The sequence below is a fragment of the Podarcis liolepis genome (assembly GCF_965112155.1).
Source record: "Podarcis liolepis genome assembly, chromosome: 3".
NCBI lineage: Eukaryota > Metazoa > Chordata > Lepidosauria > Squamata > Lacertidae > Podarcis > Podarcis liolepis.
The window spans coordinates 11,264,647-11,289,235 of NC_139557.1; the positions used below are offsets into that span (position 1 = coordinate 11,264,647).

The window sequence follows — 24,589 nt, forward strand, 5'->3', positions numbered from 1 at the left end:
TGTTTCTTCAATGATTCTCATGGATTCGTTTTTTGTTTCCCCAGATGAACGATATTATTTTGGAATGTGAATTCCCTAGAAAGCACATAGCTTTCGTTGTGTTATTTCCCTCATGGCTTTATTTGCGCATTAAATTCCTATCAAGCCCTTCCTCTCAAAGGAGCCGAGGGTGGCAAAGAAGTGATAAAACAATAAGAATAGATTTAAAACAATTCCAGTACAGATGCAGACTGAGAAAGCATTCAGCTTAGAAAGCTTGGTGAAGGAGGAAAGTCTTCAGCAGGCATCAGAAAAAAACGACAGATGGAGCCTGTTCAATATTCGAGGAGAGTGTATTCCAAAAGGCATGTGCCACAACACCAAAGGGCTAATTCCAACACTGTGTAGAACAGGCCACCAGAAAGAAAGAAAGAAAGAAAGAAAGAAAGAAAGAAAGAAAGAAAGAGAAGAAGAAGCAGAAGAAGGAGCAGAAGAAGAAGAAGAAGAGGAGGAGGAGGAGGAGTTTGGATTTGATATCCTGCTTTATCACTACCCAAAGGAGTCTCAAAGCGGCTAACATTCTCCTTTCCCTTCCTCCCCCACAACAAACACTCTGTGAGGTGAGTGGGGCTGAGAGACTTCAAAGAAGTGTGACTGGCCCAAGGTCACCCAGCAGCTGCATGTGGAGGAGCGGAGACGCGAACCCGGTTCACCAGATTATGAGTCCACCACTCTTAACCACTACACCACACTGGCCAGTGAAACAACCCCAGTTTGTTGTTGTCCCTGTATTGATTGTCCTGGCTGAAGAAACATCGGAGCGCTGTGGCTGCTGTCTTTGCATTCCTGGTTTTGGAAGGGGGACTAGCAACAAAAAATAGTGGTTATTCACTGCAGACTATTGGACAACTAGCTAAATAATACAAACATATTAAGGCTCTTCCAAAGAACATTGGGTGCACATACATACATACATACATACATACATACATACATAATGGGGTAAATCATGGTTTGTTTTTTCCTAACTATTTGTTCTTTCCTTTCCTTGATAAACGGGAACTTTTCCCACCTTCATTTTTTAGAGTTGAGTGGACATGGATCAAAACTAGGGACTCAGCTATACAGCTGCAAATAAAACGTTTTGTGTGTGTTTTAAATGCAATATACAATGTGACACTAGGTGGTGATGGTGAGCCTTATGGAAAATTCCATGTATTTTTTAAACCTTTTTTAAAAAAAGCATTTTCAGAACGGTTTTTCTATGTGTGTAGATTCCACCTAGGCATTGCCCAGATCACTTTCCTGAATTATATCTGTATTGCTTTTATGTTATCCCACCCACGACATGCCCACAAAAAAATAAGGGAAAACCTACACGCCCGTTAGCACCAGGACATTCTTCTCATGGGAAAATTCTGCGGATTTGCACAAATTCTACAGCTGCCCTAGATTTAAGAAGTATCACCAACACTGCTCAGTACAATGGATATTTATAGCACCTGGAAATAATTGGTTTCAAGTTTCTGTAGCAGGATAGAGTCTATTTTTTAAGGAAGGAGATGGTTTCAGATCTGGATGACTGGGAGAGGGTAATAAAAAGTCAACTGCAATGCAGTAGGGTAGCTGGACTCCCACTTTCCTGAAATGTACATTAATCTTCCAACTTGTTGCTAAAAAATAAATATATGAAAACAAATCCATTCCCAAATGCAAGACAGAGTGGTCCTCCTGGTTGAATACTTCAAGCATGCCCTGTACTTAAATTACACAAGCAAAGAACAAAGCAAAATTTCCATTGCAGTTCAGGATAACATGATTCTTGCCCTTTTCGGTACTGGATCCTTTCCGTCCTAGACATCCTTGCAGGAATTGCACAGTGATTAATGCAAGATAGCACCCTGTTGTAACAAACGGGCTTTCTCCATAAAGTTCCTCTTAAAGGGCATCATGAAGTCATCAAAGTCCACCTCATAACTAAAACGCTGCCGACGCATTTCTCTCTTCCTTAGAAGGTCTTGGGTCGTCGCTTCTGGACTCCAAGTCTTGAAAGAGAAAAGGATCTCATAATTAAGATTCAGCAAATGGGCTATCCTTATGTACATTTCTTAACGGAAGGAAAAAAGCATGGTTGATATATTTTATAATCACCCCCTCCCATGCCCCCGCCATGCTGAATTTAGGATTGAAAGAAGTCTTCTTTTGTAGCCTATGGAATGGGTTTCTGGTGTGTTCTTGATCATAGTGTGTTTATGGTACCCAGAAAGTTTGGCAACCTCCTGTTACTATCTCGCTTATTCCCAAATTTTATATTTTCCAGGCAGCTTTCTTCTCCAGAAGGATATTTTCAGTGGTCCCCCCCCCCTAAAATGTTTATGGGTACTCTCATTTTCCTACTCATATTGAAATACTGCTGCTCAATGAGGCCAAACTTAGATTCACAAAATGTTTAGGGGTATGCGTATCCCTGCGTCCCCCCAGAAAAAAGCATTGGATATTTTGTTTCGCAAACTGAGCCCCTCCCCAGTAATGCTGGGCTCTGGAATAAAGTTAGCAACATCTAATTGTAAAGGATTCAGAATTAAGGAGCGGAAGTACTCCAGCATAGCTGAAGCATCACATACAATCCTGTCCCCTACAACTCCCAATAGGGGAAATATTCAAGAACAGAATCTCTTTGTGATCATTTCCTCCCCCTCAGATGAGTGGAACACTAAGAAATAAGCCATTCTACCACATTCTTCCCCAGAGACCCACTCGGGTGTTAAGATCAGCAGAGGGAGCTGGTCTTATTTTGCAGACATACTGTATTTTTCGCCCTATAGGACGCAGTTTTTCCCCTCCAAAAATGAAGGGGAAATCTGGGTGCGTCCTATGGGGCGAATGCAGGCTTTTGCTGAAGCTTGGAGAGTGAGAGGGGTCGGTTCGCACCGACCCCTCTCGCTCTCCAGGCTTCAGGAAGACATTCGCAGCCTAGGCAGCCCTGTGGGAGGTCCCGCAGGGCTGTCTAGGCTGCGGATAGCAGCCTGCTTCCCGGAGCGTCGGGCGTCCTGAAAGCAGATGCCCGGCACTTCGGGAACACATCCGCAGCCTAGGCAGCCCTGCGGGAGGTCCCGCAGGGATGTCTAGGCTGCGAATAGCAGCCTGCCGCCCAGTGCGAGGGGCGCCCTGAAGCAGAGCGCCCCCCACGCCCGGCAGACATCCGCAGCGTGGGGAGCCTTGCAGGAGTTCCCCGCAAGGCTCCCCACGCTGTGGATGGCAGCCTGCTGCCCAGCGCGAGGGGTGCCCTGAAGCAGAGTGCCCCCCGCGCCCGGCAGACATCCGCAGCGTGGGGAGCCTTGCAGGAGTTCCCCGCAGGGCTCCTCACGCTGCGGATACCCTGATGCAGAGCGCCCCTCGCGCTGGGCAGACATGGGCCAGCCCCACAAGCTCGGGGGACAGCAGGGAGGCGCAGCGCCACCATCCCGCTGTTCCTCGACCTGGTTCGGTTTCCCCGCCCTGCTTTTGGGGGGGAAATAAAGGAAAAATTTTTTTCCTTTATTTCCCCCCCAAAAAACTAGGTGCGTCCTATGGGACGGAGCGTCCTATGGGACGAAAAATACGGCACTTACCCTCTGTGGTGTGAAAGTGATATTAACTTTCCTTGTGGCTCCTCTGGTTATCAGTGAATTCAGATGGACGACATTATCCTTGAGGGATTCTTTCTTCTCCTCAAAGAGAGATTTCTCAGCGACAGTTTCCGACGACCGTAGAACCTTAAACACAGAACATCATCAGCTGCACAAGTGTTTGTGTGTGTCGTAAATGTCTCACACAATTAGCTGGAAGAGGCCTTTTTGCAACCCAAGTTTCTCGTTATGTGTCAAAATCCAAAAGCAGGGGGCTGTCGCAGTAGGTATGGGGGTCATGGAGGCTGCTCCCCCATTGCAATGTGAGCACTGATAATAATAATAATAATAATAATAATAATAATAATAATAATAATAATAATAATAATAATAATAATTTATTTATACTCCACCCATCTGGCTGGGCTTCCGAAGCCACTCTGGGCGGCTTCCAAAAGAATATTAAAATACCGTAATACATTAAACATTAAAAACTTCCCTAAACAGGGCTGCCTTCAGATGTCTTCTAAAAGTCTGGTTGTTGTTGTTCTCTTTGACATCTCTTTGACATGTAAAAACACCAGGCAGGCCCCACAAATAACCCAGAGATGCATTTTAAATAAAAGCACACATTCTACTCATGTAAAAACACGCTGATTCCCAGACCATCTGTGGGCTGGATTGAGAAGGCAATTGGGCCGGATCCGGCCCCTGGGCCTTAAGTTGCCTACCCCTGTAGTAAAGATTTCTTACTTTACAAAACTATGTGCATTGTCTCTTTTTTCAAGTTGTGCTTTCTACAGATCAGTTTCATTTGTTGTGAGACATTAGTGTTACATACAATGTTAGGTTAGGAAGAAAAGGGGGGATGAGGGGGAGGCGTGGGGTGGGGTCAGGTGGCAATGCTTCTATGCTTCTACTTAGTGTACGTGTGGGGTTTTGTGTCAGCGTCACTTGTGTGGGTTCTCTTACTATTCGCTAGTTGTGTTTCCTTGGTGGTGAGAAAGCTTGGGGGTGGACTAGGGTGTGGGTGGTTGTCTTTGATTGGCTGTAGTGAGATTTGGTTTGTGTGTGTGTGTGTGTGTGTGTGTGTGTGTGTGTTTTGATCAGGTTAGCCAGATTGATTTGTATGTTGTTGGCAGATTCGTGTCGTTGTCTTGTTGGGCTGTGTATGTGATAAAGGGGAGCTATACCAGGCCGAAGGCATCTTCTTCTATTTGTCCCTGTGTCAGCTTCAGTTTATAGGTTAGTTTTTCTAATAAGGCTGTTTCCCACACTATTTGATACCATTGGGGTGGGGTTTGGGGATCCAAAGGGTATATAAATATAATCTGTCTTTTTCTTTAATTTCTTTTGATATCAGTATGAAAAGTGGGGAATTCGTGGAAAGGAATTTGGGTCGACTTTAGAAAAAAAAAAGGATTTAAGAATGAGTACTGAGGTATAAATTTTGAGGTATATAAGGTAAAATTGGTTTGTTTTTCAAAATGAAACAAGCATGAAAAGGTTAACTACTATATTTTCTGTATCAATATAGATATAGTGAAAAGGTTAAAAATTGGGGATAAGAACTTGTTGAATTTACAATCTAAATGGGAATCTAAGAAGGGGAGGTGTGGGGAAGTCAGGGAAAGATGTTATAGAAAATAAGGATTTTAAATTGTATGTGTTTTTAATTTTTCTTTTTGTCTTTTCTTTTTTGGTTTTTGAAAATGGAAAACTTCTAATAAATATCTATTTGATACCATTGGTCCATCCATGCTTACTCCAGACAAGTCTCTCCAGCGTCTGGCTATGATGCTTCTGGCTACCATGCAAGCTGTTGAGGTCTTCTGCTCCCATCACCCCCTGGCCAAGCTGCCTGGGGATGACGAGAGTTGAGTCCAGCAACATCTGGAGAACCCACCATTGAAGAAATCTCTTGTGCAGAACCATGGCATCGCCTTACCTCCTCTTTCACAGACTCTTTCGACGCAGGATCTGGCATCTTTGCCTTGGGAGTGGCAGGCGTTGCTGGAGTGGTTGGGGCTCCAGAGGCTGCTGAGGCTGCTTTGGCTGGTGCCTTTGGCTTGGCCCCCTTTTTCCCTTTCTGCTTGTCCCCTTTGCCGTCCGGTGGCTTCGGCATGCGGTCCAGCGTGTCTTGAATGTAGTGGACCAGCCGGGTGTCAGCATAAGCCTTTGCAACTTCCAGAGCGTTTTGTCCTGTTTGAAAAAAGAAGGTGGCTCAGTATGTGAGGGCAGTGGCGTTCTTCTGCCTGATGCCAGAGTGATTCCATGTCACCAAGAATACAGGGACAGAGTGGGATGGGAGCCCAGAGTATTTGGGTGGTAAAAATGCCATTGAGATACAGTGGTGCCTCGCAAGACGAAAAGAATCTGTTCCGCGAGTCTCTTCGTCTTGCGGTTTTTTCGTCTTGTGAAGCAAGCCCATTAGCGGCTTAGCGGCTTAGCGGGCCTAGCGGATCAGCTGATAAGTGGTTTAGCAGCTTAGCGGATCAGCTGATAAGCGGCTTAGCGGCTTAGCGGATCAGCTGTTAAGTGGCTTAGCGGATCAGCTGATAAGCGGCTTAGCGGATCAGCTGTTAAGCGGCTTAGCGGCTTAGGATCAGCTGATAAACGGCTTAGTGGCTTGGGAAAAAGGGGGGGGGAGGGAAAAAACCCTGCAGGAACTCGCAAGACATTTTTGTCTTGTGAAGCAAGCCCATAGGAAATTCGTTTTGCGAAGCACCTCCAAAACGGAAAACCCTTTCGTCTAGCGGGTTTTCCGTCTTGCGAGGCATTCGTCTTGCGGGGCACCACTGTACAACTAACCTGGGTGCATAAAGTTCAGTAGTGAAGCATTGTAAAATGAATGGATTTTGAATCCATTGGCGCCTACCTCTTTCTTATTTATTTATTTATTTATTGACATTATATACCACCCTATACCCAGGGGTCTCAGAGCAGTTTACACAGGCTTCCTCAACCTCGGCCCTTCAGATGTTTTGAGGCTACAATTCCCATCATCCCTGACCACTGGTCCTGCTAACTAGGGATCATGGGAGTTGTAGGCCAAAAACATCTGGAGGGCTGAGGTCGAGGAGGCCTGAGTTTACAGAATAAAATCAAGACATAAAACCACAAAATACATAATAGAAATAAAAACAACAACCCAATAGCCCCCTCCCCCAACCCCCCCCCACAAGGGCGTAGGATATAATCAGATCAACCAAAGGCCAGGTTAAAAAGAAATGTTTTTGCCTGGTGTCTAAAGGTGCATAATGAGGGTGCCAGACGAACTTCCCTAGGGAGAACATTCCACAGACAGGGAGCCCCATGGACTGCAAGAAGATCAAACCTATCCATTCTGAATGAAATCAGCCCTGAATGCTCACTGGAAGGACAGAACTTGAAGCTGAGGCTCCAATACTTTGGCCACCTCATGAGAAGAGAAGACTCCCTGGAAAAGACCCAGATGTTGGGAAAGATGGAGGGCACAAGGAGAAGGGGACGACAGAGGACGAGATGGTTGGACAGTGTTCTCGAAGCTACGAACATGAGTTTGACCAAACTGCGGGAGGCAGTGGAAGACAGGAGTGCCTGGTGTGTTCTGGTCCATGGGGTCATGAAGAGTTGGACACGACTAAATGACTAAACAAAAACAACAACATAAGCTGGAAAGAGTTCTTTTTTTAAAAAAAGAAAAAGAAAATGTAAAGGGGCAATGATTCAAATTCCTGTCTAGGTCAGAAGTTACTGATGAAACACCATAGCTAATTTAAAGGTTGCATTGGCTGTCAATTAGCAGTAACACAAAGGTTTTACCTTTTCTGTTTGTCAGCTGAGGCTTAGCACCGGCGTTGACCAAATGATGAACCGTGTCCAGTCGGCAGCTCTCAAGGCCTCTCATCAATGGGGTTCCATAGTTGATTGAAATAGCATCTACTGTTGCTCCAGAATTGATGAGCAGTTCAGCAATATCCTGCTGGCCTGCATGGCATGCATGGTGGAGAGCAGTCCACATGAAATTGTCTGTTGCGTTCACATTAGCCCTGCAGGCAAAGAACAATTGTTCTCTATATTAGAAATATGCTGTTTTGTCACATAGGGACATTTGAGGAATTTCATTTCAGTGAATTCCAATGAGAAGGGACCTGATTTGTATTAGGATCCATCCTACTCTCGTGTAGGACCCTGGCAGAGGCACATGCCCGACTGGCATGTTCTCTCCCTCCTGGTTGATCGTTCGGGAGCTTCAAAAGCTTTCTTCTTCCTGAACATCATAGAGACCGATGCCAACAGACATCAGCACACTTAGGGATCCACAGAGTTTGCGCAGTTGCGTAACAGACCTCAGCAACTCAGCATTTTGGCTAATCTACTTATATATAAATAAACACACATGGAGCACTGCAACATGGCTCCCTCTCTCTCTAGCATCAGACAGCAAAGAGAAAAAGAACAAAGGACAATCGTCCCACTTCACGGAACACAGTAACACAAACATCCTGTCTCCGTCACTTCCCATTCTGTGGAATGAAAACATATACCGCCATGTGATAGACAACAATCCCATCATGGCAGACAAGGAGAATGAATCTCCAATAATTTGCACACACCAATGCCAGTTTCTGTTACAACTGCTGCAGTGTCTGATTGACATGTAAGCTAACAAGCTATAGCTTAGGGCCCCGCTCTCTTGGGCGCCCCCCAAAAAATTAAAGGAAAAAACCATACCTGGATGTACATTTCCAAAATATAAGATAAAAACCAAATAAAACAAAACCTATATACAGCAAAAGTGTTTTGTGGTCTGTAGGCTCCTATGATGTAAGTAATGAGTACATAAATTACCATATAGCATACCGTTTTTTTTGCTCTATAAGACTCACTTTTTCCCTCCTAACAAGTAAGGGGAAATGTGTGTGCATCTTATGGAGTGAATGCAGGCTGCACAGCTATCCCAGAAGCCAGAACAGCAAGAGGGATTGCTGCTTTCACTGCGAAGCAATCTCTCTTGCTGTTCTGGCTTCTGAGATTCAGATTTTTTTTTCTTGTTTTCCTCCTCCAAAAACTAGGTGCGTCTTGTGGTCTAGTGTGTCTTATGGAGCGAAAAATACGGTATATTCAACACAAAAAACAGAGAGAGTTTGTTCCTGTCAAAGGACAGCTGGGCATATAAAGGGCCCCATTACCTTCAGTAGCTTAGGGGCTCATCAAACCTAAATCCGGCCCTGACCAACTGCCATTATTCATCACCACAATGATGGTACACAATTGTCTGGGGCTGGGTAGAGGAGGAATGGTGAAGCCCACCTCCCCAGCCTGACCCTTCAAAGAAGAAGACCATTCAGAATTACAACAGGGGTTTGAGGGAGGTCACAGCTGACAGTTGGCTGATACATTATCACTAGAAAGCATTCCAGACCCACCATCTCCCAGAACCCAGCGAGTCTTAAAAATAGGAGAGCAAAGGGCCCTCAGCGCCAACCGTAGAAGGGATGATGATTGAGGAAGTGGGAGAGAAGCGGAGATTTACTCGGAGCAACACCATTATTCCGAGAGGCCACATTTCTAAGCCTCTCTCTGTGAATATTGAATAAAAGCACATGATACGGATTTTCCCTTGTCTTGTCCATTCCTGGCAACCAGCCATGGGGGTTGGTTCCTCTGCTGCCTGACAACAGTTGACGCAACACCTTTCTTTAAGCCAATCTCTAAGCGGTTTGCCAACAAGGTCAAAGCATCCACATACGGACGGTACATTTAAAGTACATGAGTTCCCTGGAAGAACCTTGGAAATTGTAATTTACTCCCCCCAGAGCTACAATTCCAAGCACCCCATAACAAAATACCTTTCCCAGGATTCTTTGGAGAAGTCACGTGCTTTAAATGTGCTTCAAAGTATATGTAAAGGTAAAGGTAAAGTGGCTGACTCTGGGCTTGCGGCGCTCATCTCGCTCTATTGGCCGAGGGAGCTGGCGTACAGCTTCCGGGTCATGTGGCCAGCATGACTAAGCCGCTTCTGGCGAACCAGAGCAGCACATGGAAACACCGTTTACCTTCCCGCTGGAGCAGTACCTACTTATCTACTTGCCCTTTGACGTGCTTTCAAACTGCTAGGTTGGCAGGAGCAGGGACTGAGCAACGGGAGCTCACCCCATCGCGGAGATTCAAACCACCGATCTTCTGATCAGCAACCCCTAGGCTCTGTAGTTTAACCCACAGCGCCACCCACGTCCCTCAAGGTATATGTACACAGTCATATACTGCCTTTCCTCCAAGGCGCTAAGGCTATCATGCATTGCATTCTCCCCCACCCCATTTCACTCTTGCAACAAATCTGAGAGTTAGGTCAGTTAGGCTTAGAGATGGTGACTGACCTAAGGTCACCAGATGAGTTCCATGGCTGAAGAAGGATCTGGCTGTGGATCTCCTCAGTCCTGGTCCATTGCTCCCACCATGGTTGGAAAATTAGCTCCTCCAATCAAACATGCAATCTTCCATGACAACTTGCCTAGGCTGTCACATCAAAATGGTGACTGTCACATAGCCATTTGTCTTCAACTAGGGGGTGAGGACATACTACTACTGGCCTGCAGCCTGAACTAAGGTGGGAGACAACAGCACCTCTACCACAAAGAACACACAAAGAAATGGGTCTCCAAGTGGATCTTTGGGTTAAAGGAAGGTTATGAAAAAGTTGACTACTGATCTAGCCCGTCCCTTTGGGTGCAGCCTTCTGTTGTTTCCTTCACAACCATCTTGTGAAGTCGCATAGGGCAAGACTTGGTGGCCTGTCCAGAGCTACCCACTGTCAGGATGCTGTCAGCGGCTCCTGGCTGGTTGCCCAGGAAAGTATCAAGACAAGGAAAAGTTTCATACCCTCCCTTTTCATTTCAATATTACAAAGAGAGGCTATAGAGCCCAGCCTCTTGGATAAAGGCATTGTCCCAAGTGAATCTCCACCCTCCGTTTCTCCCACTTCCTCATTTGTCACTTCTACAGGTGCTGCTACGTGCCCTCTGTCTTTGAGCTCTTCACTCTCCTACTTTTAAGGCCCGTCAGATTCTGGGAGATGGTCTGGAATGCTTTCTAATGACACCATGTCGGCCAGCTGCCATTTCGCTCCTGCCTCCTCCTCTCCCATTATTTCCCAACTTCCCCCCTCATCTGCCTCTGAGCTGTGACCTCTAACCCCTGTTGTAAATCTGTGCTGTCTTCCTCTTCCTCCTCTCCGGAGGGGTCAGGATGCAGAGGCGGTCTCCACCATTCCTCATCTGCCCAGTTCCTGATGCCCACTGACCTTTGTGTTCCCATCTGCACTCTGTCAACCTCAAAATTCTGAATGCCCTGCACAGAGCATGGATACACCCCTCATAAACTGGGGGATGCATCATCACTGAAGCAGTCAAGTACAACATTTTCCTGTTACCTAGAGTGGACACCCAGGGGAATGTGGCTCCAGACAGGGAGGACTTCCTGTCATACCTGCTCTTGAGCCTCCTGCCCTTGTGTATGACCAGGTAGATGTGCATGAGCCTAGCAGACCCTGTAAAAGGGCTAGCCACACAGCCACATTTCCTTTTTCTCTTTTCAGACTTCTCTCTTGGACCTCCTCTCCTGGTTCTTAGCCAACACATGGGTCATCCTTACAAGAGGATGGAAGCCTGAAGGCAGAAAGTCTGAGGTGTAGCTCAGACTTCTTTTCTGTACAAATGTAACTGTTACCCCAAGATCAAGCCTGCCTTCAGATTACTGTTGTGAACTGAATGTAAGTAAAACTTTACTCTTACTTTTAAAGAAGACTGTCTTGTGTTATTATTATTTTAAGAGGGGGGGGGGGAAAGGGGGAACTTACCAGGAACAATCCAGACTGGATTGCTTAAGTTAAATGATTCTAACGAATCCATCAACTTGCTTCCAACTATCTGCAAGGGAATGTGCTCTCCTTCTTGCTCACTGGCGTGAGTGAGGAAGGATAATGTTTCATCAATACATCCTCTCCTACCTTCCTCAACATTCCCACATAAATCCCACATTACTTGTGTCTACAGGGTTGCCTCCTATGCCCACCAGCCCAGTAAGCCACCAGAGGAAGTAAACCCACCCCCTTTCCAGGAGAAACTTCACCACTTCGATGTTCCCACTTGCGCAAGCAGCCATCAAAGGAGTTTTGTAGAAATGGTCTCGTATGTCCACTGATACCCCTGCCTCAAAGGCTTTCTTCATGGACGAAAGGTCTCCGTCTTTAGCGAGGTAGTTGATGTGGGCGAAAGTCTTCAATGGGTCGTCAATGTACCACCAGGAATCATCTTGGATGGGGTGCTCAGGAGGGTGGTCCCGATTGAACCGGTTGCAGTCCGTCACGTTCTTATAAGTTTCGATCATGTACTCAGGCGGCCCGCCATTTTCCCGCCGCGGGTACGCACTCTCCGGAATGACGCAGATTGGCATAGGGGCGACAAACTTGGCTTTCCTGCCTCTCGCTTTCTTGGGCTTCTTCTTCTTGGGACCATAAGATGTAAGGAGGAAGGCTTTCTGCAAGAACCGGTTGCCCTTAAGAAACTCCTCAAACTTAATTCCTCCTGCTCGTGTTTTCTCATGAGCCTGAGCAATTGTCATTAATTGTTCAGCCTCCACAAACGGACACCTCTCTTCAATGATGGACACAAAATCTTCCTTGTTCACGGCCCCGTCCCCTCGATCTGCAATCTCAAATGCTTCGCGAAGACTTGCCTGGTGTTCTACGGTCCAGTCATGTAGCCTAACAGCCCAGGGCGGGTTGGGGTTCTTCACCCCAGGCTTGGGCTTGGAATATTTGGCATAGCGCCGCTCAATCTTACGAATCTCCTTACTTGCTGCTTTGAATCCGCCGTCTTTAGCCACCTGCCTCGGTGTCTTTTTCTCTAGGTTCCTCCATGTAGGGTCAGTGCCTAAAAGGCAAAAGTGTAAGTTCCAATGAAGACAGCTCCAAAATCTTAGAAAATGAGTCAAAAGAAAGTCTCAACACCTGGGGATCATCAAAACCGTGGTTGACTCATTCATTTCATGGCTCTCAAGATTCTTACAGAATAGAGGTGGCTAACCCTTTCTGGCCTGAGGGCCACACCCATCCTTGATCAACCCTTGGGGGGGGGCACATGCAGTTGGTGGGTATGGCCAAAGGTGGGTGTGGCCACCCCACATTCTTTCACACACTCCCTTGCTTGGACACAAGCACCACACACCAGCACACAACCTGCTCACCTCTGCAGATGTGTGAACAATCCGCAGGCCACCCCACAAATTTAATGTCCATATCATAAATTAAAGCATTCACAATATATTTGATATTATTTAATATACAGTTAATATTTTTGATTAAATATATTGTGTATTTAACAGATTTAATACATGCAACCAGTAAACCAATTTCACACGCAAACAGATGTGGGCGCTTTTTCTAACAACAAGATTTCACACAAAGATTTCTTAAGGCTTTAAGATGTCATTTTCCTGAATGTTGCTGAAGGCCGCCAAACAAGGCATCGAGGGCCACAGCTGTGGGTTGGACCACCCTGATGCAGTATATTACAGGCACCGAAACGAGATTGCTTCGTTCCTGCTTCAGTGCAGGGGATTCTCATTCACTGAATCAGGTGACTGAACCCCTGAGTTTATCCTGGGGTTGGGGGGAGCACTTCATTCTCAGACATTCCTTTACCTCTTTGACCTATAAATCTGCAGCACTCTGCATAACCCCCAGCAGCAGCATAATGTAATGGCGTGTTTCCATTCATGGCTATCAAACCCACATCTCCATTGTAGGCGGAAATAAGCTTCAGGATCTGGGAAGCAAAGTCAACACCATTAAACCAAGACAGATGTACTTTAACCAAATGTACTGTACCTGTTTTCTTCTCAGCAAAATTGCAGCAAATGGATGCCACTTAAACAGTCTGAAAAGCTGTAACTATATAAGCTGGGGCACCAGAGAAAGGCCTAATTCAGGGGTCAGCAAACGTTTTCAGCAGGGGGCCGGTCCACTGTCCCTCAGACCTTGTGGGGGGCCGGACAATATTTTTTTGGGGGAAATGAACGAATACCTATGCCCCACAAATAACCCAGAGATGCATTTTAAATAGAAGCACCCATTCTACTCATGTAAAAACACACTGATTCCCGGACCATCCATGGGCCGGATTTAGAAGGAGATTAGGCCGGATCTGGCCCCTGGGCCTTAGTTTGCCTACCCATGGCCTAATTAATACTTGTAATGGCGAGAGGGCAAAATTCCTGCACAGAAATAAGTCAAGGGCTGGAAGACCTGGAGCCTTTCAAAAATTGCGAGACTACAAAACCCATATTTCCTGACTACTGCACCAGGCTCACTGGGGCTGATGGGAGTTGGAGTCCAGCAACGTCTGGAGCATAGCTGTCAATGTTTCCCCTTTTTAAAAGGGAAATTCCCTTATTCCAAATAGGATTCCTCGCAAGAAAAGGGAAAAGTTGACAACTATGGTCTGGAGAGCTGAAGGTCGCTCCCCTGTGCTTTAAAATAAGCCTTTTTCTTCTTATGACAAGGGCCAAACTTCATATCATGTGAAATTTGCATTTGTGTGGGTGTTTCAAAACAGTGCCCAGTTTAGAGCAGCGAAGTTGGCTTCCCCGCGCAGGGCGCCAAGCTGAGGGGGTTCCAAACTGAGAAGATCCATCACTGAGAAGATTCCTTTGGGGGTGCTAAATTCTGGCCTCGCTCAGAGCGCCGTGCTACCAAAGATGGCCAAAGCCCACCGCTACCCCATACGAGCCCTGCATGGGGAGCCGTGATCCACAACAGAACTGAGGCACAGGCAGAGGGGAGTTTAATCCTCCTCCCACCATTGCTGCAGTGACTTCCAACATAAATCCCTTCTCCCAGCTGAAAATGGCAATTGCCTTGAGACAGAAGTTGCTATTGTGCAGCTTCACCTCTTGGGCAAATAGTTAATTTGAGGGTGGGCTCCATTTTTTTATGGTATGGCACAAACCCACTCCCAATCTAGATTGGTCCCTTTGCAGCTGCCATTTTAAAAAAACCACACAAAGACATATTGAATATAAAATGTAGTATTACCCAAAGGGACGCGGGTGGCGCTGTGGGTTAAACCACAGAGCCTAGGACTTGCCGATCAGAAGGTTGGCGGTTCAAATGCCTGTGACGGGGTGAGCTCCCGTTGCTTGGTCCCTGCTCCTGCCAAAGTAGCAGTTCGAAAGCACGTCAAAGTGCAAGTAGATAAATAGGTACCACTCTGGTGGGAAGGTAAACGGCGTTTCCGTGCGCTGCTCTGGTTTGCCAGAAAGTGGCTTGGTCATGCTGGCCACATGACCCGGAAGCTGTACACTGGCTCCCTCGGCCAATAAAGCGAGATGAGCACCGCAACCCCAGAGTCGGTCACGACTGGACCTAATGGTCAGGGGTCCCTTTACCTTTATTACCCAAAGGGATCATCGTTCTGACTCTTTAACTAGCTATCTGCCACTTTTAAAACCATCCTCACGCCTCCTCACTGCTCTCCAGATCTTCAAGTTTCTCCCTCCCTGAAGGAGGCAGAGGCTGAGTGGTGCTGGGCAGCACTGGCTCTGCCTTCAGGACAATGACCCTCAGACTGTGCAGGGGAGTAGGGAAAACCCCAAGTTATCACAGCATACAAAAAAACGTAAAGGTAAAGGACCCCTGGATGGTTAAGTCCAGTCAAAGGTGACTCTGGGGTTGTGGCGCTCATATCGCTTTCAGGCCGAGGAAGCTGGCGTTTGTCCGCAGACAGCTTTCTGGGTCATGTCTAAACCGCTTCTGGCACAACGGAACACCGTGACGGAAACCAGAGTGCACGGAAACACCTTTTACCTTCCCGCCGCAGCGGTACCTATTTATCTACTTGCACTGGCGTGCTTTCGAACTGCTAGGTTGGCAGGATTTGGGACAGAGCAACTGGAGCTCACCCCGCCATGGGGCTTCGAACCGCAGACCTACTGACCAGCAAGCACAAGAGGCTCAGCGGTTTAGACCACAGCGCCACCCGCATCCCTCTCGCCATAGCACACGACTATAGTAACTCCATGTTTCTTTCTATTCAGGTCAAGCTAAACATTCTGAAAAGTGTGCTTTGAGAAAAAGCGAAATTGGATTTTCTAGGATCCCCTCTGTTAGCCAAATCTGATTATTAGTAATTAACTGAGAGAGTTCCTTGGGCTGGGTACCTTTGTTTCTGACACCACCAACAAAGAATACCTCAAAAAACCCTCCTTTGGCAGCAAAATGTGCGGCATGGTGTCTTTCATTGTCAAAAACATTAACATTTCCACCTCTCTCAAGAATACCGCGGACCACATCCAAAACCCCTTCTCTGGCTGCTTCCATCAGGGCTGTGCGGCCGGTCGCCTGCAGATCAGACAAAGGGAGGAAGAGAGGGACAGGGGAGACAGAGAGAGAGAGGAAAAAAAAATTAACACATATTTGCTCATTTACTATATTGCAAAAAGTGGTGGTGGGGGGGACACAGAGGAAATGTCTTATTCTATAAAGAATGGAAGCCATGAACAGGGGTTAGGGCTGCTAAGTAGTTCCTTGCTGCCCTCTCCTCTACCTGAGAAAAAAGGGGACTGTGCGTACAGTGGGAGCCATTGTTCTTCAGGTACAAAGCAGGCCTCTCTGAAAAAGATCACAATCCTAGCAGAAGAAATGAGATATTTCTGTGGCCTGCTCCCAATCTTGAATTTACATGTGTATTAGTGTGTCTTGATAATGCCAGGAGGAGCGATAGATGAATCTGACATTTCTCCGCTTTTCTCATTTCCCCAATCATCTCCAAATGTCCACATCAGTTTGCAATTTCTTAATATCCATACATAAAAAGGCTTCCTGGAAATTCACCAGTATTTTAGTGTGAATTTATTTTTATGTGCTTCCTTACCATGCTATATTGTTTTTAACACTTGATTGGAAGCCACCCAGACTGGGGAAACTCAGCCAGATGAGCGTGGTATGTATAAATAAATAAATAAATAAATAAAGCCATCTGCAGTTTTTCAAATTACAGCGGTACCTCGGTTCTTGAACGTAATCCATTCCGGAAGACTGTCCCGAGTTCCGAAACGTTCAGAAACCGAGGCACAAAGGGCTGGCTGCAAATGCAATTGAGAATATTGAAAAAATCGAACGACAATTTTTCAATCAAAAAATTGAAAAAGTCGAACGACTTCTGAGGTACGTTTGAAAATGGAAGCATTTATTTCCAGATTTTCTGTGTCCGGGTTCTGAAATGTTCGACAACAGAGACATTCGAGAACCGAGGTACCACTGTGTGTGTGTGTGTGTGTGTGTGTGTGTGTATGATCTGCTGCCTGGTTGCTCAGGATAATAAATATTTTTAAAACATTTTTATGGTTGATTAATTTAACCAATTAGCCACTGCAGCCCTAATTATTAATATGCTTACGCCTGTCGGCATTCCACTCCCCACTCTTAGAATGGCTAAGAACATTCTTACTGGGTTTGTTGCGTTAGGATCTGCTCCTCTCTCCAAAAATGTCATGCACATGTCTCTGATCTCATGCGCCTGCTCACAGGCTTGTACGAAAACTGGCTTCCCCTCAAAAGTGCAGTTGTTAACATCCGCCCCATATTCCAGGACCATCTGAACACAGCGGAAGTGGCGTTTGGTGGGCAGAATGCAGTAAAACAGAACACCTGTGTGAAGAATAGTTGCAGAGTGGCTTAACAGGGAAACAGCCGTGATCCTGAAAAGAGAGACCAACCGCTAATTGCCAAGTAGTAAAATAATCTGTTTATTGCCTTTGCATAATGCCCATATAACTAAGTGCTGGGGGAGGGTTGCAGAGGCATTAAAATATAGCAATCCAATCCAAACCAAAATAAACACTCAAACCGATTAGTTAAAATCACACCACCAAAATATACATTCCTAAAACCAGCATAAGCACATCAGTTGAAACAATGAGGAAACCAATACGAAACTAGCAAAGCGGGGTGGGATGGAGCAAAGAACTAATGCACCAGATATTTGCGGTGCTTTTTTTCGGGGGGCGGGGGGGGGGGCGGGACGCAGAGGTACGCATACCCCGAAACATTTTGTGAACCTAAGTTTGGCCTCATTGAGGGGCAGTATTTCAATATGAGTAGGAAAATGAGAGTATCCCTAAACATTTTTTTAAAGAAAAAAAGCACTGGATATTTGTACCCATGATAATTACTATGAAGGCTAGGGAAATCAAAACAATCTTCAGCAGGTATCTAAAGACCATAATGTGGGTGTCAGGTGAACATCTGGGAATGACATTCTAGTTATTTTATTATTTATTGATTGAATTTATAGACCTCCCTTTGTCTGTAGATATCAGGATGGTTCACAACCTAATTCTATCAACCGGTGGTGGATGGGTGTCACTACTGATAAGGCTCTTTTCCCTTTTTAAAAAAAATATTTTTATTAAATTTTCTGTTTTGCAGTTTCAAATAAACACAGTACATCCTTCAGATATCAATGACTCCCCTTCCTTTCTTTCCATGGTTCATTTTACATATCTTATATTCTTGCATGTTTTAGAAAAAACTATACCAATCAGTTTTCCATTATTACATCCATCAAAAGTTACTGACACTTTTGAATTTATCTTAATGCTGCCAGCATTTTTAGCTATACACAGTTATTTCCCATATATTCAATAAACATTTTCCAATCTTCTCTAAACGTATGTGCTTCTTCTTCTCTTATTCTATGTGTTAAGTCTGCAAGTTGTGCATATTCTGTCAACCTATGTTGTCAATCTTCTTTGGTTGGGACCTCACTCATTTTCCATTTTGGGGCTAACAAAACACAAGCCGCAGTTGTTGCATACATAAATAACTTTTTCTGACACCTGGGGATTTCATTCTGAAGTATCCCCAGCAGAAAGGACTCTGGTTCTTTTTAGAAAGTAATGCAAGTTTCTTTTCCTAGCAGACACCTGACTCACTTCATTAGCTAAGGGAACCTGGGAAAGGAACTCCGATGAAGATTTCAGGGCCTGGGCAAGTATGCATGGGAAGAGATCATCCTTCAAGTAACCTGGCCCCAAGCTGTTTAGAGCAGGGGTTAGCAAACTTTTTCAGCAGGGGGCCGGTCCACTGTCCCTCAGACCTTGTGGGGGGGCGGACTATATTTTCGAAAAATAATAATGAACGAATTCCTATGTCCCACAAATAACCCAGAGATGCGTTTTAAATAAAAGCACACATTCTACTCATGTAAAAACACCAGGAAGGCCCCACAAATAACCCAGAGATGCATTTTAAATAAAAGGACACATTCTACTCATGGAAAAACACACTGTTTCCCAGATCATCTGCAGGCTGGATTTAGAAGGTGATTGGACCAGATCCGGCCCCCAGGCCTTAGTTTGCCTACCCATGGTTTAGAGCTTTAATTTATTTATTTTTCCAAAAATTGTATTAGTTTTCACAATATTATAAACACACACACACACACACACACACAAGACAAACAAACATAAATCATAGCCTTATTGAAAATTACAGTTATTAACTTTGTTAAGTGACTTCCTCGCTTCCCCTTGGTTGAATTTCATTGCATTTCCTTTTAACGGTTTTCCAAATCCCAATTTTTATGAAATTTAACCTAAACATTAACATCCTTAGATCTTCACCGTATGGTGAACATATTAATTCATCACTTAACATAAATAAAATCCTAAGCCCATTAAGTATCTGCAAGCTATTTTCAGTTAGTTTAACTTAACAAATTTGACTAAATAATCATGGTTTAGAGCTTTAAAGGTGAAAGCCAGCACTTTGAAATGTGCCCCAATGTGGATTGAACTTCTTGAGCTACAAGAGAAATCCCCACCTCCCTTGCCAACACCTGGTTCTCTTTACCTTTTCCTTCAACATCAACGATGGTCATGTCTGCCTCGGCCTGGACTAATACATCCAAGGCCAAGTCATGGCCCAGCTCAGCAGCTTTCATCACAGGGGTGCGGCCCATCCGATCCTGGACATCTGGATGAGCTCCGAGCTCCAAGAGAAAGTTGCACATGTCAATGTCGTTGGCAACACAGGCCAAGTGAAGAGCAGCCTCCCCATCGACTGGCTCGGTGAAATTGATGAGTTCCGGGTAGCCGAGTTTGGTGAGCTTCTCAATCTGTTTCTTGTCCTTCTGGCGAACGCACTGGAGAACTTTGTAGATCTGTAGGTTTTCGAGCCTTTTGTCAGCCAACATTCTCAATCAACTGAAGGAAGGATATTCTCATAGAGGTGGTTCTCTGGACAGAGGGAGGAAATGGGAGAAAAATGAGTCTCCTTTGTAATGGAATTCTACGATGTACCCATTTGTGTTGTGGCGGTTAAGCATATCTGTTAAAGGATGCGACTGTGCATAATAAATAAAATAATAATAATAATAATAATATATTATTTATACCCCACCCATCCCACTGGGTTTCCCCAGTCACTCTGGGCAGCTCCCAACAGATTAAAAACAGAATAAAACATCAACCATTAAAAACTTCCCTAAACAGGGCTGCCTTCAGATGTCTTCTAAAAATCAGGTAGCTGTTTATTTCCTTGACATCTGATGGGAGGGTGTTCCACAGGGTGGGTGCCACCACCAAGAAGGCCCTTTGCCTGTGGCGCATGACACAGTAAAGCATGCCACACTACTGTAGCCAGTGGAAGCTGGTCCATTAAAATGAATGGGATATTGCCCCACCAACTTCAGTTTCCCTTCAGCCTATCTTCCTACAGCTGGCAGCATTGCTTGTCAGCTTCCTCCTCCTTAGTCTACACACACACACACACACACACACACACACACACACACACACACACTATTCAATTTTCTGTTTTACAATTTAAAAAACTCATTTAAACATCCTTAAAATATCAATGACTTCCCTTCTTCTCTTTCCATGGTTCATTTTGCATATCATAAATCCCTGCATATTTTACAAAAACTATATCATTCAGCACTGACGGAGGAAGAGGGGGGCAAGGGGAGCGCACCACCCCCGGCAGCATGATCCCGGTGGGGTGCCATCAGGGCTGCCCCCGCCTGTGCTGGGTGGCACGCCCCTGGGATGCACACTATGCCCCTGCGGGAAGCATGCCACGCCCCTGGGATGCACACCAAGCCCCCGGGACGTGCACCAGCCCATGCCCCCACCTGCTCTCCGCTCCCCCAGTGCTGGAGCTTGAAGCTCTGCCACTGCCATTCAGTATTCCATTATTACATCCATCGAATCTTGTTTACACTACTGATTCCATCTTATTGCTGCCAACATTTTCAAGTGCACCCAATATCCCATGTGTTCAATAAACGTTTTCCAGACTTCTCTAAACGTATGTCCTTCTTGTTCTCTTATTCTATATGTTAAGTCTGCAAGCTGTGCATATTCTGTCAGCTTAAGTTGCCATTCTTCTTTGGTTGGGACTTTGTTCGTTTTCCATCTTTGGGCTAACAAAAGACAGGCCTCAGCAGTGGCTTACATAAATAACCTTCTCCTTAGTCGTAATGTTGCCCTTGTAGAACTCCAAACAGGCAGGAGGATGGAGACAAAAGTAGAATTAGTTGGCTCTGTCTGTCATTGGCTGTGGCTCTGTGGACTGTTGATGTCCCTACCTTCCACTCAACCCAAAGGGCACCAGTCACCACCGGCCACCACACTTAAGTTTGCAGTGAGTTGTCCTTTGCTACTGCTGTTTGCCATTGCTGTTTGCAACTCATTAATATTCCTGATGATGCAACAGTGCATCATAGCAACAATGCCATAAGTCAAAGATGGAATGGCACATTAGCCTTCACTTGAATCTGTTTTAAAATTCTAGTTTCTAGGAGCGCGTCAACTGAGCCTCAAGAATAAACCCTCAACCTCTTGGCAAATACGGGTGCTGTGATGTTTGCACACATTGCCAGAAGCCTCCTTGTGAAACCTGAGGGTCAGAGGTGCACGACAACAAACCCAAAGAACGACAAACAAAGCAAGTTCACACACGCATGTGACATCCAACCTGGATGGATTTAAAAGAGGATTAGGCATGGAGGACAAGGCTATTGATGGTTGGTGCCCATTGAGGCTGGTAGGAAAGGAGGCAAGTTATAAGCAGAACCAGAGCCAACAGCAGACCAGGTCAACAAATGCTAGGTTTGTCCCCATCCTCCTCTCTGCTGACTTCTACAAGGACAAAGCTGAGCCTATGGAGGAGGAAACCAACAGCCAGGAATAACCACTGTAAGTAAGAAGGTGGGTGGATGGGGGCTGGTTAATGGCAGACTAAAGTTGGGTCCTTCTTGTAGGCATCTCAGAGGCATCTGATTGGCCACTGTTACAACAGGATGCAGGACTAGATGGGCCTTTCGTCTGATTCAGTAGGCTCTTCTTATGTTATCTAGGATGGCATGGAAGCACTAAGGGTTGAATGCCTGGAGGCCAAACCTACAGGCAGAGCTTTTGTGACACACCAGGTACAGTGGTACCTCGCGTTAAGTACTTAATTTGTTCTGGAGGTCCGTTCTTAACCTGAACCTGTTCTTAACCTGAAGCACCACTTTAGCTAATGGGGCCTCCAGCTGCTGCTGTGCCACCAGAGCACGATTTCTGTTCTCATCCTGAAGCAAAGTTCTTAACCCAAGGTCCTATTTCTGGATTAGCGGAGTCTGTAATCTGAAGTGTCTGTAACCTGAAGCGTATGTAACCCGAGGTACCACTGTATTACCTACTGTTCAGACCTGGGGGCTCTGTGCTGGAAACATGCCTTCAATTTCTCAAAAGTTTCCTTCCCCTTCCATTTTGCTGTCTCAATCACAAGGTGCTTCATAATTCCCCTAAATTTGGGTGGGTGTGGAGTTGAGATTACCTACCATGGTGCAGTGATTATGTTGTGCATATTGTCCCCAATTTCCATTTAACATTTCCCCAGCATTCTGCAGCTTATCTAGCTGCCCACATTTCCTAACCCCCCCCCCCCAAAAAAGCTCCATGGGAAAGGAACAACCTCATGAAATTCCCCCCATAACTTTAAATGAAGTGCATCTGGGGGGACTGCCTTCCAAGCATCTGAAACTGGTGTGCCCACTTTTGCTTTTAAAGGATGTCTATATGCTTGCCTTTACATGTCATTAAAAGTAAAAGGCCTCCGTTTTGTTTTGTTTTTTAAATAGCAACAAACAGCTGTCAGGTTAATATTTGGCAGTTCCTTTACACACAAACACACCCCAGCTTTTTGTGATTTACAGGAAAGCCTGGTCAGAGACGTCATTGAGTTTTCAGGAAGGACAGAGCACCTGGGAAGGCTGCCGGCAGATGGTTTGAAGAAAGGACACTTACAAACACCCTCAGCCACTCTGAATGTAAGGTGGGAGCAACCAAACTTCTCCCACGCACCTGGGCCGGGCTTTGGTGATATGGAGCCCTGAGCTAGGTCATAATTTGGTGCCCCCTGCCCTCAAAATTTCTTATTTTCACAATAATTCCTTTTGATACAGTTGGTTTTGCATGGATCTTCTCAATAATAATAATAATAATTTTGTAATTTTGTGCCCCCTTGGCTTGGTGCCCTGTGCAGGGTAACAGACTTCACCACCCCAAATCCAGTGCTGCTTCATGATAATTTCATCTGCATTTTCTCTCTGCCAATTTTCATAGTTCCTTTTCTCATTAATTGATGGAGAATTTTTTTTTAAAACCCAATATGTTTCTAGCTCAGCATTCATTCCCATGCTCACCAACATATAAAGTCACAAGATTCAGATATACAAAAATATATGAATCTGCCCATATCTATAATAGTCATAGAATTGTAAAGTTGGAATTATTATTATTATTTCCCCAAGAGCTCCTTTATTTATTAATTTTTATATAAAACTGTTTGGTTTTTCAAATTAAAATTTTACAATCACAAACATACAACATAAAAACAAGATTCCAAAGAATCTCCTGGGCTCCCCTCCTCCCCTTTGTGGGTCCTATTATTAACCATTTCCTCCTGCATCTTTTATAATATTCCAAATCTTGTACATCTCCATTATATCCAAAATTCACCATTAAACTACAAGTGTTATTCAGACCCTACCGACGACTTTAACTGTTTACAATGGTTTTTAAGGTAAACTATAAATTTTCCCCAAGAGCTCCTTTATGTCTTGAGGATAGCTGGCAATAAAGTTCACCTGCTGCAGTTCTATCTGCATGTATGACTTATAAGCAGTTGCAGTTCAGCAGCAAAGCAACTCCGAGTCAACTCAGTGGTCCCTTAAAAGACAAACAACAGAATGAGAGCAGCCTTCCACCGAGCGCATGCAGAGTTCTATGCGCATGTGATGAAGTCCGCAATAGCCTTTGCTTGTCAATCAATAGGTTCGGTCCTTTTAAAGGCGCTGGGCTCTTCGGGCTGCAACACCATTCCCAACGCAGCGCTCTCCGAGATTCCTTTTTCTAGACAGAAGCACTAAGGGATTACATCACCCCGCAAGAACAATGACCACTACTGGCCAGATCTGCCTGGATTTCGCCCTCTCCTCCTTTTAACCTGCCGCGACTCCAGCAGCTTACCTGCAAGCTTTGCTGACGCTCCAGGAGAGCTGGAGGAGACCAGACGAAAGCAGCCGCCCTGACGCCTGGTAGATGGGCATGACTCTTCCCCGCTTCCTTCGCGGGCTGATGGCAAGAGAGCAGGAATGGTTCCTTGGGCGGGTGGCAGCCTCCGCGAGAACGAGCGTGTCCCCGGAGCACCCAGCGGGAGGAGGGGATTGTTAGATGGAAGCTCCTATAGCAACGGAACCAGGGAGAGGAAGCGCGCCGGCGCGCGCGTAACAATGGCAAGCCGGCTCCCAGCCTCGCTGCGCAAAGCGGAGCGCAGGAGCCAAGCACATCCCACTCCCCAAATCACGTGGAAGGGGAGATGCAACGGAGAGGAGCCCGAAGAGCAGAGCCAAGGCCACCAGTTTGCAAACACGTCTAGAATCAGAGCCTTGCAAGGGACCCCGCGA

At 45.6% G+C, this 24,589-nt stretch overlaps 1 protein-coding gene and 1 long non-coding RNA gene across 4 annotated transcripts in view; both read right to left on the reverse strand.

The window, feature by feature from the left end:
• LOC310703557 overlaps positions 1-22,302 on the reverse strand; it is a 453,580-nt gene extending 431,278 nt beyond the window's left edge. The window contains exon 1 of the long non-coding RNA XR_014524254.1: positions 22,139-22,302. This is a non-coding gene — a long non-coding RNA (uncharacterized lncRNA). The remainder of the gene's footprint in view (positions 1-22,138) is intronic.
• Positions 1,457-24,356, reverse strand: ANKEF1 (ankyrin repeat and EF-hand domain containing 1). Of its 3 annotated transcripts, none has more exons than XM_083495916.1 (10): positions 24,153-24,356; positions 19,483-19,868; positions 17,078-17,277; positions 15,820-15,969; positions 13,273-13,396; positions 11,677-12,502; positions 7,392-7,618; positions 5,536-5,789; positions 3,591-3,734; positions 1,457-2,024 (listed from the first exon to the last, which is right to left on the reverse strand). In XM_083495916.1, the coding sequence occupies exons 2-10, from the start codon at positions 19,823-19,825 to the stop codon at positions 1,863-1,865; spliced, it is 2,430 nt and encodes an 809-aa protein (XP_083352042.1). In that variant the 5' UTR covers positions 19,826-19,868; positions 24,153-24,356; the 3' UTR covers positions 1,457-1,862. The 3 variants fall into 3 exon arrangements, with proteins under 3 accessions (XP_083352042.1, XP_083352043.1, XP_083352044.1); XM_083495917.1 differs by lacking the exon at positions 24,153-24,356 and adding an exon at positions 21,091-21,299; XM_083495918.1 differs by lacking the exons at positions 17,078-17,277; positions 24,153-24,356 and having other exon boundaries at positions 19,483-19,629.
• Between the last annotated feature and the right edge of the window lie 233 nt (positions 24,357-24,589).